The 17,144-nt window shown below is 43.7% G+C and overlaps 1 protein-coding gene across 1 annotated transcript in view; it reads left to right on the top strand.

The window, feature by feature from the left end:
* Atp13a5 (ATPase 13A5) overlaps positions 1 to 17,144 on the top strand; it is a 121,729-nt gene that overhangs the window by 74,329 nt on the left and 30,256 nt on the right. The window contains exons 17-23 of the mRNA XM_041677977.1: positions 1,336 to 1,453; positions 5,286 to 5,410; positions 6,419 to 6,579; positions 8,504 to 8,620; positions 9,704 to 9,783; positions 12,113 to 12,155; positions 14,973 to 15,082. Coding sequence (XP_041533911.1) covers positions 1,336 to 1,453; positions 5,286 to 5,410; positions 6,419 to 6,579; positions 8,504 to 8,620; positions 9,704 to 9,783; positions 12,113 to 12,155; positions 14,973 to 15,082 — 754 coding nt within the window. The remainder of the gene's footprint in view (positions 1 to 1,335; positions 1,454 to 5,285; positions 5,411 to 6,418; positions 6,580 to 8,503; positions 8,621 to 9,703; positions 9,784 to 12,112; positions 12,156 to 14,972; positions 15,083 to 17,144) is intronic.

The raw sequence follows: 17,144 nt of genomic DNA, 5'->3' as shown, positions 1-17,144 counted from the left end.
ACAGCCATGGTTATGCTACTGTCTAGGTCACCACAGCCACAGTTGTTCTTCAGCTCTCGTCTGACACCCTCCTATGGGCACATTAGAAGCCACCAAGAACTTAGAAATGCAGAGACATAGTTTATGCCAAAACATGTAAGTGCTGCAATGAGTCAGCATCCATGTAAAGCAGAGCTGTGGGCTGGGGACCTGGCTCAGTGGGTAAAGCTCTAGGAGTCTGACAGACTGAGTTGGGATCCCTAGAACTGACTCTTAAAAGCCAGATGTGTAATGTATGCATTTGTTACCTCAGTGAGCCCCTACCAGGAGCCAGGAGCCAGAGACAAGTGAATGTCTGCAGGTTTCGGGATGGCTAACATGGTCTATGCAGCAATAAACAAGAGATGCTGTCTCTAAACAAGGAGGAAAGTGAAGACTCAAACTTGCCCACTGACATCCACATAGGCACAGTTGTATGTGTGAGCGTGGGCGCACACACACACGAACACAAGTATGAATGAGCAGTTATTCTTGTAAAGAGTCACTCAGTGCATATTTCAGACCTTTCTGGCCAAGCAGTGTCTGCATCAGCTAACCAACTCTGCCACTGTGGCCACCAAGGCACCCTGGACAGTAAACAAGCAAGTGGAAATAGCTCAAAACTTTATTCACAAGAGCAAACTGCATCAAATGTAGCCTGAACATTATCAACCCTGATCTGGAAGATTAGCCACTTCTCTGATTTCATTCAAGAACACACAGTTATGAACTCTGTCCTTCATGAACCCAATCACTATACTGGACACTGGTCAGACCATCTCGGTCATCTTAAGGGAGCTGCTATAACTTAGAGTGTCGGGCTGGGTGGCTTACACAACAGATGCCTATCTCTCGTAGTTTTGGAAGCTGGGCTGTGCTGGATAATTTGGCTCCTGGTGAGGGCTAGCCTTCCAGCTTGTGGGTGCCCCTTTTGCTGCTGTCCTGGTGAGGAAAGAGCATCTCTTATATTGTCCTGCACTTTAATCCCACCCAAGAAAGTTTTACCTTCATGGCTTATTTATTTTCCAAAGGTCTGTGTCCAAGTACAGCCACATTAGGGATGAGGTTTTAACATAGTTTAGGACACAGAACCAGGACATAGCCAGCTAAGGAACAGCGTAAGTTTGCCATTTTTTCCTCATCTGAGTATTGTGACACTGTTGGCGACCTCTGTCTGAAGCTCTATGTTTTCTAATAAAGCGTTTTTGTGAAGTGAAAGTTGATGTGCTGGAATGCATCCTGCAGTTCCCGCAGTCACTTGGATGCTAAATCATCTTCGTTGCAACCCTACAGCCCCTGCCCCCTCTCTCCTCACAGTGCCCAAGAATTTCCCACAGGAGCTGAGGAATTACACAGTGCAAGGCTTTCGTGTCATCGCCCTTGCCCATAAAACCCTGAATGTGGAGAAGCTTTCCGATGTGGACCGTTTAGCAAGGTAAGGAACTGGAAATCTAGACCTGGGAGGGCTTTTGTACACTCGGGGCAGAAGCCCTGGAGGTGGACTGATGGCTGCTCGCATCACTAGGAAGCTCTTGGGTGGAGAACTGTTCTCATCCAGTCCTCTGGCTTGGAGATGGCCGACTACAGGTAAAACTTGCCCAGGGCACATGGTGGTTCGTGACACAACAAATATGGCAGCTGAGACTTCCCAAGCCCCACAGCTAACCTATGCCCTGCCCTACAGAGTATAGTCTTAGATTTCTTTCCCTCCCAAACCCCACAGCTAACCTATGCCCTGCCCTACAGAGTATAGTCTTAGATTTTGTTCTCTCCCAAACCCCACAGCTAACCTATGCCCTGCCCTACAGAGTATAGTCTTAGATTTTGTCCCCTCACAACAAGTGCTCATCCCACCTCTGAACATCATGTGGCCAACACACTTTGGAGGTATCACAGGTACTGAGATGTTCCTCTAGGGAACACAGCTGGAAATTTGGAAAGTTTTCAGACCCCTCCTTTTTTCTGGAATTTCTCAAGTCCAGCTTTCTTATATCCCTCAAATCTGGGAGGGAGGCAGTGAGTGCAAATTGAATTCCATATAGAAAATAAAAACTCAGTATTTTTAATTACATTAAGGGGATGAATTGCCCTCCTTAGAAGATAATCTATACTCTGCTTTCCCCCAGATTTTAGAGGTTCATTTTCTGTGATCTACATTAAAAGAACAGGAAAACTAAATAGGCAATAGCCTTTATAGTCCTTATATTTGATTTATTAAATTTACATATTTAATTCAGAGATTCTCATTCCTATATAATTGGCTCTTTTGTATAGGGTACCAACGTATGTGGTTCAATGTTACTATCTGCAACCTATGTCTTCCTAAGATAATTGATGCCTCACGTGGTGCCTGCTTCCCCATCTATAAAACAGGATTGGGTTATCTTCAAGGAGCTTTTAGGATAAGACATTTTTGTCTTTGAAATAGAATCATAGAGTTAATTCAGATAAGAGTGACATCCACGTCCTTAACATTTCAGATGCTGACTAGCCTTGAGCAAACAGAATGACTTGTAACTCATGGGATATTGTAAATTTCTATACACAAATTTCAATAATAGGGTTAAGGTCATGAGTGAACCAGAGATTTACATAGCCAGTGATAGACTGTAGATAGTTCAGCTGAGACACACAGCTGTAGTCTCATTTAAGAGCCAGTAGGAAAATGCACATGATTAGAAATAAAAACAAACAAACACGTGTAAGAATAGCCAAGATCAAAGACACTGATGACAACTTATGCGGGAAAGGATGTGGGGAAAAGGGAACACTCCTCTATTGCTGGTGGGAATGCAAGCTGGTACAGCCTCTTTGGATATCAGTATGGCGATTTCTCAGAAAATTAGGAAACAACTTTCCTCAAGATCCAGCAATACCACTTTTGTGAATATATCCAAAGAATGCTCAATCATACCACAAGGGCATGTGCTCAACTATGTTCATAGCAGCATTGTTTGTCATAGCCAGGAGATGGAAAGAACCTAAATGCCCCTCGACCAAAGAATGGATAAGGAAAATGTAGGACATTTACACAATTACATAGAGGAAAAAAATAATGACATCTTGAAATTTGCATGCAAATGGGTAGAGCTAGAAAACATGATATTGAGTGTGGTAAACCAGACCCAGAAAGACAATTATGTACTCACTCATAAGTGTTTTTAAATATAAAGCACAGAAAACCAGCCTTCAAATCACAATCCCAGGAAACCTAGACAGCAAAGAGGACCCTAAGAGAGACATACATGGATCTAATCTACATGGGAATTAGTAAAAGACAAGATCTCCTGACTTAATTGGGAGCATGGGGACCGTGGGAGAGGGTAGAAGGGGAGGAGAGAGGGAGGGAGGGGAGCAGAGAAAAATGTCTAGCTAAACAAAATCAACAAAAAAATTTAAAAAGAAAAGAAAAAAAGCCTAACCCTTTCTTGGTTTAGTAGATGTCTATTAACATGCAGTCTGTGTTAAATGTTCAGAAACTGCAGAAATGAATAAAATGAACTCCTTAACCCCAAGTATTTTAAATCTTAATTGGGGAAACAGATAATAAAATACACCTATAATACATTGTATTCTTGGTGATTCTTAAATATCTCAGAGGGGAGAAATGGACCAAGTGGAAAGAACCTTTAAGAATGCGCACTACAGTTTCATCTAAGGAGGTCAAAGACATCCTCTGGGGATAGGTATTTAAACAAAAATGTGAGTTAAATAAGTGCAGGCAAAACTTGCCAGAGGCTGGGCGTTGAAGGACAGGGTGGTGGGCACAACGGCTGATGGCATGGTCCCACAGTAGAGGCTACATTGCCCGGAGAACTGATTGAGGCGATGAACTGCATCGGAAACAAAAGCACACCTTTGTTCTGTCATTTGTGCCATCTCTTGGTGTCATAACCACAAAATCATTGAAAAGGTAAATCTCAAGAAAATGTCCCTTTGTGATTTCCTCTCTGAGTTTCCGTTTTCGGTCTGACATTGACGACTTCAGTCCATTTCCAGTTTGTCTTCGCGTGCTGGGTTAATTGCCTTTGCACTGCTAGGACCCAATACCTGATAGAAACACTGCAAGGGAGAAGGGCTTATTCTGCTTCTCTGTTTGAGAGGGATTTTAGCCAGTCACAGCAGGGAAAGTAGGGGGAGTATCTCTATCTGCTGTGCTGTGGTGGGACCCAGGGAGGTTCACGTGGCAGCCAACCAGGAAACAAGGAGCAGAGGCTGAACCAGGCCTGCTTCCAGCAACGTAATTTAATTAAAAAAAAATCACTATTCAAAGTTTATCAGGAGAGTATAACTTCATAATTAAAAAAGTATGATTTTTTATAAAGATCCAAAGACCTAAGTAGACACTTGTTTAAGACGTGTGATACACACAGGCATAAAATGCATAAAAAGGCATTGAAATTTAGTCGGGAAAATGAAAATCCAAAGCACAATGAACTCCTCGTGTGCCTAGTAAGATGGCTGATGAGGGACTGAAGAGATGGCTCCAAGGTGAAGCGCTCTTGCTATCCTGCACAACCAGTTCCCAACACAAACTACATGGCAGCTCACAACCACCCATAACTCCAGTTTCAGGAGATCTGACATCCTCTTCTGGCTTCCCTGGCATCAGGAACATACGTTGTGCATATAGGAACATGCGGGCAAAAATTCACAGGCCTATGAGCAAACACATAGACGATAAGTGTAATTAACTGGGGAGTTTTCACTTCTATTTAGTAAGAAAATATTAATTTATTTTTATGCACAAATCGAATACAGTTTAGTACTTAATGGGTACATTATGATCATAAGACCTTGTGGTGAGGATGACGTTCATGCAGAGTGCTCCGAGTGACTGGTGACTGTCAAACTGATTTTATATATACATACATATATATATGTGTGTGTATATATACATATTTACACACACACACACACACATATATATAGTCAAGGACAAATACTGAAGGATTTTGAAAGACTGTAATTTTTGGAGGAAAAAATTTCTGTGGTTGACAATGAAATAAACAAGAGTGGGAAGAGAAGAACCCCATTTCTAAGATGTAGTTGGGAACTGGAAGTGTTTGCTTTAGGGAAAGAGACAAAGGATCTTATGGAGACAGGGCCGCTGGCTTTTCTTATAAAATCCTGGTTGCTTTCTCTTTTATTCTGTGTACTATTTCACCGATAAAACATAGACGGCTTTCCAAAGAAAAGAAATAAATCAGCCATGAGCACCGCACTGCTTCACCTTAAAATGTTCCTTTTTCATCCTGAATCCTAAGGGAGAAAGCGGAGTCCGAGTTGACATTCCTGGGACTTCTCATAATGGAGAATCGCTTGAAAAAAGAAACAAAGCCAGTGTTGAAGGAGCTGAGCGAGGCCCGCATCAGGACTGTGATGATTACAGGTATGTAGGATCCAGAGCCTGGCCAGCAGCACAATGGAAGGAAGCATGACCTGAGCAAATCCATGTGACTGAGATAGAGAGAAGGACGCTGTGCGGCCCTGCCACCCTTGCAGTATCCGAGAGCAGCAGCAGCGGTTTCTGAGGCAGTGGAGATCCTATTCTCTGCCCAGCAGTACCCATCCTAACTGGGATTCTAGGAGTAGAAATACTTGTGAGATGATTCAGTCAGCAAAAGACTTGCCATGCAAGCAGAGCTGAGTTCAGAAATTTGGCTCCCATGTTAATAATAATAATAATGATGATAATAATAATAACAATAATAATAACAATAATAAACAATAATAAAAACAGAGTGAGGTGACTCATGCCTGTGTACTGTCCTGGAAGGTGGAAACAGGAGGATCCTGAGGTTTTTTTTATAGCCATAGCCTGGGCACATCAAGGAGTTTTAGATTCAGAGAAAGATTCTGCCAAAAAAAAAGTGAAATATGATTAATGAAGAAACCTCTGACCTCATATATGAATATGCACACAAACACATACATATGCACACATAAACACACACACACAACACATATGGGGACAGATGGCCAGGCACAGAACATGGTAAGCAAACCCAAGTGTGTCCTGATCCTCAGTGTTTCTTCTTGTGGTTGGTCCACATCCCAGGGACATACTGTGATTTAGCCTGGAGTCATATGTTCACCACTAAGAGCTATCTGTTATCTCAATACTAGCCATGAAGTGCGTGCGTGCGTGCACACACACACACACACACACACACACACACGTCTTCTTTCGTTTATGCCTGAATTGGAAACACACAGTGGGAGAGATGTTGAACCTGGTGTTTGCTCACTAGAGGCAAGCACTTGGGTGGGAGGGAAGGTAGTTAGAAGATAGCACAGAAAGCACTAAATGTATTCAGTGAGCAGCAGCAAAGGGAGGGAGAGACATCTTCACTCTGGTGGCTGTAGGTTTGTCCTTAAAAGTCTCTCTGTTATCTAGGTGACAACCTCCAAACCGCCATCACTGTTGCTAAGAATTCTGAAATGATTCCTCATGGCCACCAGGTCATCATTGTTGAGGCTAACGAGCCAGGAGACCTCCTTCCTGCCTCTGTGACGTGGCAGCTGGTGGGGACCCAAGAGCCCAGCCCTCCGAGAAAGGTGAGCAGATGTTGAAAGACCCCTGGCTGGCCCCGGGTTTGTAGAACACAGCCCTGGCATGGCACAACCCTCTGAGTCTTGGAAGTTATCACAGCTCAGGTGTGGTGTGTCTCAAGTGCGACACCATGCAAAATGTTTCCAGCGACATTTTTGCAGACCCAGCCATACACTGTCATCGCCTGGGGTGCTGACAAACTTCCTACCTCAGGCTGCACTGGTTGAGTCAGAGTTCCCGGATAGGAAGGCAATAAAGCTTGCAGAAGCACACCGGTAAACCTCACAGCAGACACCAGATCATGGCCTTGATGCCATAAACATCCCCACAGGTGTCTGCATTGCATAGCATCTTTCTGGAAAGCTGACAGATCGTAGTTTATCCCAGAAAGCAAGCTTCCTGTTCGCTTGTCTGGGGAAAACTCTCCCATAGGAGAATGATTGTGGGACAACACTCCACTTTTGTGTTCCTTAAAGGCCTGATCCTTCCAGCATAAAATGAGAGAAATGCATCTTGGTTTCAGGCTGAACAGCTTCTGACATTCTTATGTAGACAGGGGGCTTTGGTGCAGCACACAGACTGACTCATGCACAGAGCGGCCCCGGCTAGTTGAGGTGGTTAATCTGACATCACCTCTACTAAAGTATGCTCTGAGAGATGGTGGTTGCCCCTGCGCCTTCTGTGTCTCTCTAGTACTCATGTCATTGTGAACCTGTTTTGCTTCGTACAGTCTCTGCATCTCCTTGTGTTCCAGAACCCCGGGCCTTTACTAATTTAACAAACAGGCCAACTGTACTCACACTCATAATATTAATACCTTTTCGGAGTCCCAGTCTTTCTCCTCACCTCTGGCTCTTTCACTGCCTTCCTCCAAGAAAAGGGATTCCTGTCTTTTTTCAGTGGTTTGCAGTTGGCAGTGGCAGGTTTTCCCTCCTGTTGCTTCAGGATAGTGTTTCTTTCCCCCTTCTAAGCACAGTGTTTTCTATGATATACATTTCTCTGTTGAATAAAATAGTCTCACCTCCTGTACTGTTTAAATCCAGTCCTATAGGGATGTAAAGCCTGCTGATAAATCTTGAGAGCAGCCATTGTGGGTGACTGATGGGAGGAGCCAATGGACACCATCCAATGTGTCCTCCTGTGCCATCAGCTAGGATGGAGCAGAGCACAGCCTACCTGTAAATTACAGGGCTACCTGTAAATGACAAGGAGGGAAAGGTCGGGGAGCATATGACAACTGTGCACAGGACCATAGGTGTGGAAGAAGCTCTGGGCACCATGAGGGAATTAGTAGGGCAAACAAAAGTCAGAAGCCAGACACAAGAAGAGCTAGGTCTAAAGAACCAAACTATGCCTCGTTGCAGTGAAGGAATGGGGTAAATGAATGCTACAAGATCTAAGGAAACACAAGGATACATGAAGTAGAGAGACATTCTTTTTTTTTAAAAAAAAAACTTCTAGAAACTTTTTTTAATTAATTAATTAATTTATTTATTTATTTATTTATTTATTATGTACACAGTGTTCAGCCTCCATGCCTGCAGGCCAGAAGAGGGCACCAGACTCCATTACAGATGGTTGTGAGCCACCATGTGGGTGCTGGGAATTGAACTCAAGACTTCTGGAAGAGCAGTCAGTGCTCTTAACCTGTGAGCCATCTCTCCAGCCCGAGAGACATTCTTGACACCTTGTTATGAAGACACAATCACAGGAAAGGATGGACGCTATTAGAACATCATATATTTACATAATAATGGGGGGAATTTTGCTTGTTTTCTTCCTGCAGATTGATGGTCCATGGGCAAATGACCCCCTCACTTGCTGATGCTCATTTCTTTGTGCAACACACATTTGCTTTCTTCCGTGTCTCACAGGGAAGCGGGTGCTGCTTACGAGCCCATGCAGATAAACAATGCTTTTTGATTTTAGGAAACCTACATTGATATCGGAAGTAGTTCTGCACCTGGTGGGAAAGGGTACCATTTTGCAATGAGTGGGAAGTCATACCAAGTGTTATTTCAGCATTTCTACAGCATGCTGCCCAAAGTAAGTCCCGGTGGCTGTCGGGGTCTTCAAGTGAGTGGGACATAAAAAACCAAGGTGATGGGTCACTGAGGTGGGCGTGGGTTTGAGAATGTGCCTTGCTAAAAGCACCTTGGCCTAGGAGGTTCCTGGTCATCTAAACCTTCTAGATCCTACACGTCCACACCATTGCCCTTCAGACTTCAGCACTGATAGACACAGTTTGCCCTACAGCCAGGCCCTGCTCAGATTCCCTCCTTCCTCCCTCCTCTATCTGGCACAGCTTCTTAGTAGATCCACGCATCAGCCTTCGTTGTACATCAGTCTCTCTGATAGCCACCAGCCTCCGTCAGGTGGAGCTCCTTTCCCCTGCTGCCTGGAGTCTTAAATCACAGCAGAAGGAAGCAAAAACCACCACAGTTTATTTTCAAAATCATTTATTATCTTGTCCTCTGTGTGTCCTGCTTTAAAATAGTGTTGAACAGGGTTGTGCTGTCAGTATGGTAGAGACACAGGGCATATAAACTGATGGTAGCAAACATCTCTAAGTCGAGGCTAAAATATTCTCTGCCTCCTTACCTTCCTTGGTAAGTCAAGGACTGAAGAATGTGCGGCCTGAAGGTTTTATGAAAGCTCTTATTCTGGGCCCTAGTGTGGAGACGGAAATCTGAAATTCAGAGAGGTTAAGTTACTTAGCTAGGGTTTGCACAGCAAGTTGGGACTCATCTGGTCAGAGAGCCTCACTTATCACATCTGGTCAGTTGTGCTCTTCTCTGTCCATGGCAACAGAGAGAAATGAGCTGCATTTCCCAAAGAGTTGTACTGCGATTGCTCATGTGCCCCTTCGTTGCTATGTTAATGAGAAGTTACCCCTTCTTGGAGAAGAGAAAAAAAATTGGGCCCAGCCAAAATATAATGGAGTTGTAATGGGGGACTTGAAGTTCAATATTAAAGCATTAGATTCCTCATTCCAATTCCTGGCTTTGGGTCTAATGTCACACACCCCGCACTGTGTTAAATCAGTGGCCAGGAATGAATTTTCAGGCTTTTCACTTTCGAAACATTCCCCCTTCCTAATCTTCCTGCGATGGTTGTTTCTCTCTTTAGATTCTGGTGAATGGAACCGTTTTTGCAAGGATGTCTCCTGGGCAGAAATCAAGCCTTGTGGAAGAGTTTCAGAAATTAAAGTAAGTGACAGGAGTGGTGAAGGGGCCACCCCGTCCGCTGTGGCTCCATAGCTGCCAACGCCATAGTGGCCGAGGGTAACATCATTGATTGTTTTATGTTTCTAGGGATCAGGTGTCCAGATGTGGCTCGGGTAAGCCTTGGTTCAGTAACCAGGGATGTACATTATCAAAGGACCGTAATCAGCTGTTAGCCAGACCTGGCGTCTGGTGGCACTAGGATGGATGGCTCTGCCATCACCTCTCACAAGATTCATCTCCTTTCGTGGGTTGGCATAGAGACACTGGTTTTTACTGCTCATTGGAAGAAGCTAGTCTCAGCTCCTTGAGATGTGGGCCATTTCATAGTAAAGAGGGTACTGTTACCCACTGCCTTCCACATGGAGAGAGAGAAAGCAAGAATAATAATAGAGGTGGGGGGGGGATGCAGGGGAGAAGGGGAAAGGAAGGGATGGTGTTACATTTTCATTCCCTAATCTTAAAGTGTAGGCTGCCTTCTTTCCATTCAAAGCATGTCACTAGTCCCACCCATGCTCAAGGGAGTGGATTTCACAGTAACGTGAATTACAGGAGGTGGCAACAATTGAGGCACATTAAGACACCTACTACCCCGCAAAAGCACTCATTTTGTAGCCCATAAAACCTATCTTGCAGGAAGATTGCCTGCTTAAGTGCAGAGGGAAGAAATAATGAGGGTTTGTGTGGCCGAGAATGGGAAGGGCGGGAGTGTGTGGGTTCTCTCCCGAAGTCATCTGCTTGATCGGATAAGTGGTCATTTCAGACCCTCGTGGCATAAAGTGAAATGGCAGCTGGTAGGGACCAGAGACAGAGGGCGAGTTCAGAACTCTCTCAGAGCACTGGTTGTCAAGTCCTCTTTAAATGGAAAGTCCTGTTGAGGTCAGACCTACCCATTCCTTGCTTGCTGCAAGTGTTAACGATTTCTAGCCTGAAGATTTCGGATAGCCAAAAGGCCCAGGGAGTTGTGAAACAAGATAATTGTAGCTTACCCTTATCGGAATCAGGATCCTGCCTCTTATTATCACATTTTATTGGCCGAGCTTCACAGTGAAGTCTCAAATGCCTTCCATTAGCTTCCCTATGCTTTCAGACTGCGTAAGTGGCCCGGTGTAAGTGGCTAGCTCATTCACACTGCCATTACACAACATTGGCTAAAGAGAGTAATTTTCCCTGTCTCAGATGCCTGAGGAACATTGTTGGCTAGCACTCTGAAAGGTATATCCCCTGGAAACACAATTAGCTTAGGAACGTCCCACATACTGGGACAGAATGAGCTGTCTTCTCAGTTACCCATCATCCTCTTTGAGGTCTTACAGATCAAGCTCTTTGGATTCTTTTTCTAAACCCAGGAAACAAACGAGATGTAAGATTACAGGTGTGATGCAGACACTCATGATGGGCTTTAAGTCTCAAGAAGGGAAGCCAATTAGATGGCTACAGGTAGAGGTGACACTATGCCATGGTACGCAAAAGCTTGTGATTTCGCCAGCCCAGCATTAGTCTGAATTTGTCTACATTTGGGCCACATTGGAACTACAGAGCAGGTCAAAAGGGTAACTTCCTATGAATCAGCTCCTAATAAGGATATTCTAACAGCACTTTTATCACCCATGATCTGAGTCTGGAAAAATGCCACTGAATCATTTAAAGCATAGTCACGAGTCACTGTTGATAAGGTGTCATTCACTTGTAATAGAAGGCCCAAAGGACTTTGCATAAGAAATCCCTTTTCCTTGGCAGCAACTTTAAATGTATTCTTCCATTTAGATCCTGGTTACTTACCAAGCTGATATACAAGGGGTACACATTACCTCATTGCCTATCTGAGACGCATCCAGAACACGTGGATGCTCTAGGTGTATCTGCCGAGCCATGTGCCAGGGACCCTTCCTCCTAATGTTGAAAATGAACTCTTGGCATCAGAGAGAACAACTTGGCCAGGTTAGGCTGTGCCCTACCTATTAGACTGGGGGAGAAGTACTGTCATCATGACCTCATTACAGTCACCAGTCCATGCCCTTGAGCTTGATAGAGTGGACATAATCAACCTGACTTCCTTTTCAAATGTGTCATTACCGTCATTGCTGATGTCCATGGTGTTGTTACTGGCATTTCAGCGATTGAGTTGGGGATGTTTTCCCACTTGAACCAAGATTCTCTAAGTCATTTTCTTGATTCCACATCTGTCCAAGAACACACAAGCACACACACACACACACACACACACACACACACACACCATTGGAGCTTGTTATAATGGAAGCTAGTCAAGAGAGCTTCTGAGCTGTTGATTCTTTTATCTTTTTCTCTGTAGTTACTGTGTGGGAATGTGCGGAGATGGGGCCAATGACTGTGGGGTGAGTACACATGGCTTCGGCTAACCAGGGCAGCACTCCAGAATCTCTCTTGAGCTCCCCAACAAATCCCTAGGGCCTCTTCATCCTTCCTCTAGCAGCCACTGGGTCACTGCCTACCTCTCTGTCAGCATGGGTTGGAAACAGAAAGAGGTGGCAGGTGGCGTCACTCGGGTGGTGTCACTTCCGCTGTCTTCTGGCAATTCCCAGAATAATAAAGTGATTTGATGACACTCCCGAAGTTCAGGACCATTGAGGACTTTACAAGATTACCTGCTTTAGGCCTTTAATGTCACTTATAAGGAGAGAAAGCCTCTGGGAGGGGGCATGCTTTTGCACAGGGTGCACAGCTGGCAATGCCTTAGAGAAGGAAAAGGTTGAAACTCATAAAGTTTTTAATTATGTGTAAATTGCATTTATCCCCACCAAACCCACTCTGAGGTTAATTTTTGAAAATTAGGTTTCTCCTAAATTGTTATGAAATCCTAAATGGTATGGTTTTTACACACTAGAGCAAAACTAAAATTAGATGAGTCTCCGGTTATTCTTCATTCTTATCAGAAGTGAAGTATACATTTTATGTTCTGACTTTGGAAGATGTAGGTGAAATAACAGTTGGCTTGGAGAAATATATATATTATATGTAATATATATACATATATAATATATGTATATATGTACTTTAATAGGTAAGTGTGGTACAGGAATTGAAGACCAGGGATGAGGCTATAGCTGAATACTAGAGCATTTACCTAGCGTGTGTGATGCTCAACCTATCAAAAGAGTGCACACAGAAGAGGAGGATAAAGAAGAAGAGAGGGAAGAGTGACAGACGACAGAGGGGAAAAGAAAATTGCTTTCTATTTCTTATATATGTTTATATCCAAAAAAGCTTAACAGATATTTAAAATCTGTCTATTCATGTTACTTTCCTCTTAAATATTTTTTCCAATGTCTACAAAAAAAATGTGTTCCTACTCAAGGACTTGGGGTAAATTTTTCTGCCTGTGTTTTATTAGAGGGCAGTTGTTAGACCATTCATTCAACCTAGGATGAATACCTACAGCTCTTCATTATGTGACATTTATAGCAAAACAAAAATATCAAAAAGACATAGCCTCTCTTCTCCCAAAAGGAGATCATCTGATGGAGGACTCATGCATTAAATTAACTCTAACATACAGCGGACGATCTTAAATCACACAGTAGAGATGTAAAACACTAAGGAGAGGGAGGCAATGTTCTAAGATTTATAGAGATGGAATCTCCTGCCTGCCTACCAAACCATGCAAGCAAGCACTGCAGGGCAACCTAAATACAGAATCTCTTCTCACAGCCATACAATTCCTGTGAGATTGCGTTCTTTCTCTGGCTTGCCTATGGTCAGTCTGCTTTCATAGGAAATGAATGAATCCTCATATCTGTGCAGTGACATGTGCCTACAGATGGGTGTGGCCTGATTTGGGCATCTGGTGGTGATGCTGCCCGCTACACATGCTTTACCAGAAGTTAACCAGTTGACTAGATCAATCAGCCGGAAAAGTTGGTTTTAGATAGCTTTCCCCATCTTTTGTTTTTTGTCATTTGTTTTTTTTTTTTTCCATGAGGATGGCCCTGCTGAGAGTAAAACTGAGTCAGTGGGAGTCTCCAATCCATGGCCATCCAAATTCTGTCATCCTTTGTAAACGATTTATTTTGTTTTTCATTATGTGCAAATGTGTGTGTGTGTGTGCGTGCGTGCGTGCATGAGAGAGAGAACACAGGTGCCTACAGGGTCTAGATACTGAGGAGATAGAATTACAGATAACTGTGAGCCTCCCAATGTAGGAGTAATTGAACTTGGGTTTTCTGCAAGAGTATGGACTGATAGCTGCTACATCAGTGTTTCTTAACCTGTGGTTTGCAACGCTTTTGGGATCCAAGAACCTTCTCTCAGGAGTCACATATCAGATACCCTGTATATCAGATATTTGTATTATGACTCATAATAGTAACAAAATTATAGTTATGAAGTAGTAACAAAACTAATTTCCTGGTAGGGGTTCAGCCCAACATGAGGAACTTTGATAAAGGGTTGCAGCGTTAGGAGTGCTGAGAACCACTTTGCTGTCCTCTCTCCAGCCATTCTGTCCTCCTGTTACAGACTTTATAAATGGGTCCTTCCATTTCCTGATGCTATATGCATGGCACACAGATAGTACGTTAAGTAAGCATGTGTGGAAGTGCAAACACACACACACACACACACACACACACACACACACACTTCTACTAAGGATCATGCTTAGTCAGTTTCTTTTTCATGGTGACTTTATGGACCAGAGGAGACAGGGTATACAGATGAAGAGATAGCATGAGCCATGATCTGAATATGGACAATGGCAGTTCCTTAGTTAGGGTTTCTACTGCTATGAAAAGACACCATGACCACAGCAACTCGTATAAAAGAAACATTTAATTGGGGTGGTTCAATCTATTACCATCAAGATGGGGAGCATGGCAGCATGCACACAGACATGGTACTGGAGGAATAGCTGAGAGTCCTACATCTTTGTAGGCAACAGGAAGTCAACTGAGACACTGGGTGGTATTCTGAGCCTCAAAGCCCACCCCCGCAGTGGCACACATCCTCCAACAAGGTCACACTCACTCAAACAAAGCCACACCTCCTAATATTGCCACTCCCTATGAGATTATGGGGCCAATTTATTCAACCTGGCACACACTGTGTTGAACTGACCTATTTCAAATAGCTGTGGTATTTGAGTAGAAAGAGCCTGGTCTGAGGAGTCACAGTTTGACTTGGATGGATCATTCCAGGCTTTGAAAATGGCTCATGCGGGCATCTCGCTATCAGAACAGGAAGCATCCGTGGCCTCTCCCTTCACCTCGAAAACACCCAACATCGAGTGTGTGCCTCATCTTATCAGGTAAGCTGCTCCTTCCTCTCTACCTCGTTGTTATGGCTCATTCTCTGGCTCTGGAAATAGATGGAACTGGACACGAATTTCAAGTCATAAAGGCCACCACAGGTGTGGGTCCAGTGCTGCGGGACCATTAACCAAGGAATGATAACCTGTTGCTTACAAACACTGGCAAACCCTTGAAGCTGACTTTCAGTGAGTTTTAAGAAATAGATGGGCTGTCAGGTAGACTGCTAGAAGATTGCTTTGATACTTAAAACCTGATTGCATGTCTTCTCTTTCTCTGACTTTCGTATAGTGGATGTCTTCTGTGATATTTTACGATGAGTTTGGGGTAGGTAAGAAAACAGGATGAGAACACATCATTAAAGAGCTTTCCCCAATACCATTGTATAACTCTAAAATAAAAATTCAAGCACATCCAGGGTGTTGCCGCAGAAGATAATGTACTTGACTGGAGAAAGGGAAGGAGGGGCATGTGTTTGCTTTCCTTCCCTGCACCCTTTTCTAACCTCGTTTCTACCTACATTTTAAGTGTGATGAGGAATAAAGCACCCAGCTTTATATTTTGTTCATAAGTCTTTCCCCCATGCTCTTCCTGGAATACCTGGTAGCTGAGCCTCTCCATGGCCAGTGGACTGGAAGTCATCACTCAGCTTACACTGAAAGGGCAATCACATGATTCTCCATCGTGTTTCTTGGTGCCCCAGAGAAATGACTGTTTGGAAGTCACCAAGCCTGAAATACCCTGTCCTTTCTGTCAACATAACATCTGGGTCACATGTGCCTCATTCCTGGCCATCTACACATGTGTTCTTCTGTACTCTTAAACACCATAACCCCCAGACCACCCAAATATGACTGTGACCCAATGTCTTAATGCATCTAGAATGCATTTAGAATGAAGTATGTTGGTTTACAATACAAGCAAAGATGCAAAATTTGTTAGGGGCAGATGGATTATTGTTAAGACTCTAGGGAAGATGTTCTTCTCTTCTATATTTCACAGCCTCGAAATATTAGATATGGTTCTGTGTTCAGTTCTTTTATCCATTGGTATTCTCCTCATGTGCTTATTCCCGAGAAAGATCTAGAAAGGTAATGAGGTCCAAGTCTTATACGAACAGGTCCAGGTCCACAGGTCTCATTGTCATTCTTCAGAGCGTGAGTCACTGGGTGTTCAAGTCCTTGAGGGAGAAGCCCTTATCTGCTTTCAGTTCTTTATCAAGCATTGTATCTAGCTCTAAGCTTGGTATTGCAGAACATTAGAGGCATGGCTGCAGGATGCGCAGATAAGTGTATGAGCGACTAAAATTCATAATCATTAAGAGTGGCAGCAATCCTGGCAGTTCACGGAGACAACATTTATCCTGCCCTCGGATCCGTGTTTGTGCTTTGTTTTGGATCTGGCTGTCTTAATTTTCTTGAAATTATATACAACTGCAGGGGGAAAAAAGATGAAATCATAATGTTTATGTCAGACTTGGGGAAACAATCTAGGCTCTGCATTCTTTCCTCAGTCTGTTTTCTCCTCCATCCTTTGTTGGAAGCAAATGCTAGCTGTTCACAGCCTGGTGGGGAACATCTGCCTGAAGTACCCTGGCCCATCTCCCAACCTTAACACTCCTCTTGCCCGAGGCAAGTAGTTAGTATTTGGGCTCCCGGGTTTTCCGTTTTATGTTTCTGTATAGTTATAACATCTTTGAGCTGAGCAGGTGCCCATGTCACTAGGGACTAGAAACAAAGCTAAGCCCATGTGGGCTCGTGTCTGCCTTGGCGAGAGGAAGCTGCAGAACCATCACGCTACATTCTGATACTGTCCTCAGATCCATCACTATCCAACAAACCCCAGCGAAAGTGCATTTCCCCCGAATAATGCAGATGCAGGTTCCAAGCTGTAGTGTCCACAGCAGGCTTCATCTTTTGATCTCTTTACCAATACCTTGGTTTCCTCCAGAAAAACAAACTAACTGATGGCAGAAATGTCAGAACTTAAATTTTAGAGTTACATCTAAACTTTGAAGAGCACCAATCTTTTAGCTTAGTGTGTCTGAGAGCCACTAAATCT

The sequence above is a fragment of the Microtus oregoni genome, unplaced genomic scaffold (genome assembly GCF_018167655.1).
Source record: "Microtus oregoni isolate MIOR12 unplaced genomic scaffold, Mior012 000029F_ref0000214, whole genome shotgun sequence".
In the NCBI taxonomy this organism is placed as follows: domain Eukaryota; kingdom Metazoa; phylum Chordata; class Mammalia; order Rodentia; family Cricetidae; genus Microtus; species Microtus oregoni.
This window is presented reverse-complemented; position numbering and strand designations above follow the sequence as displayed.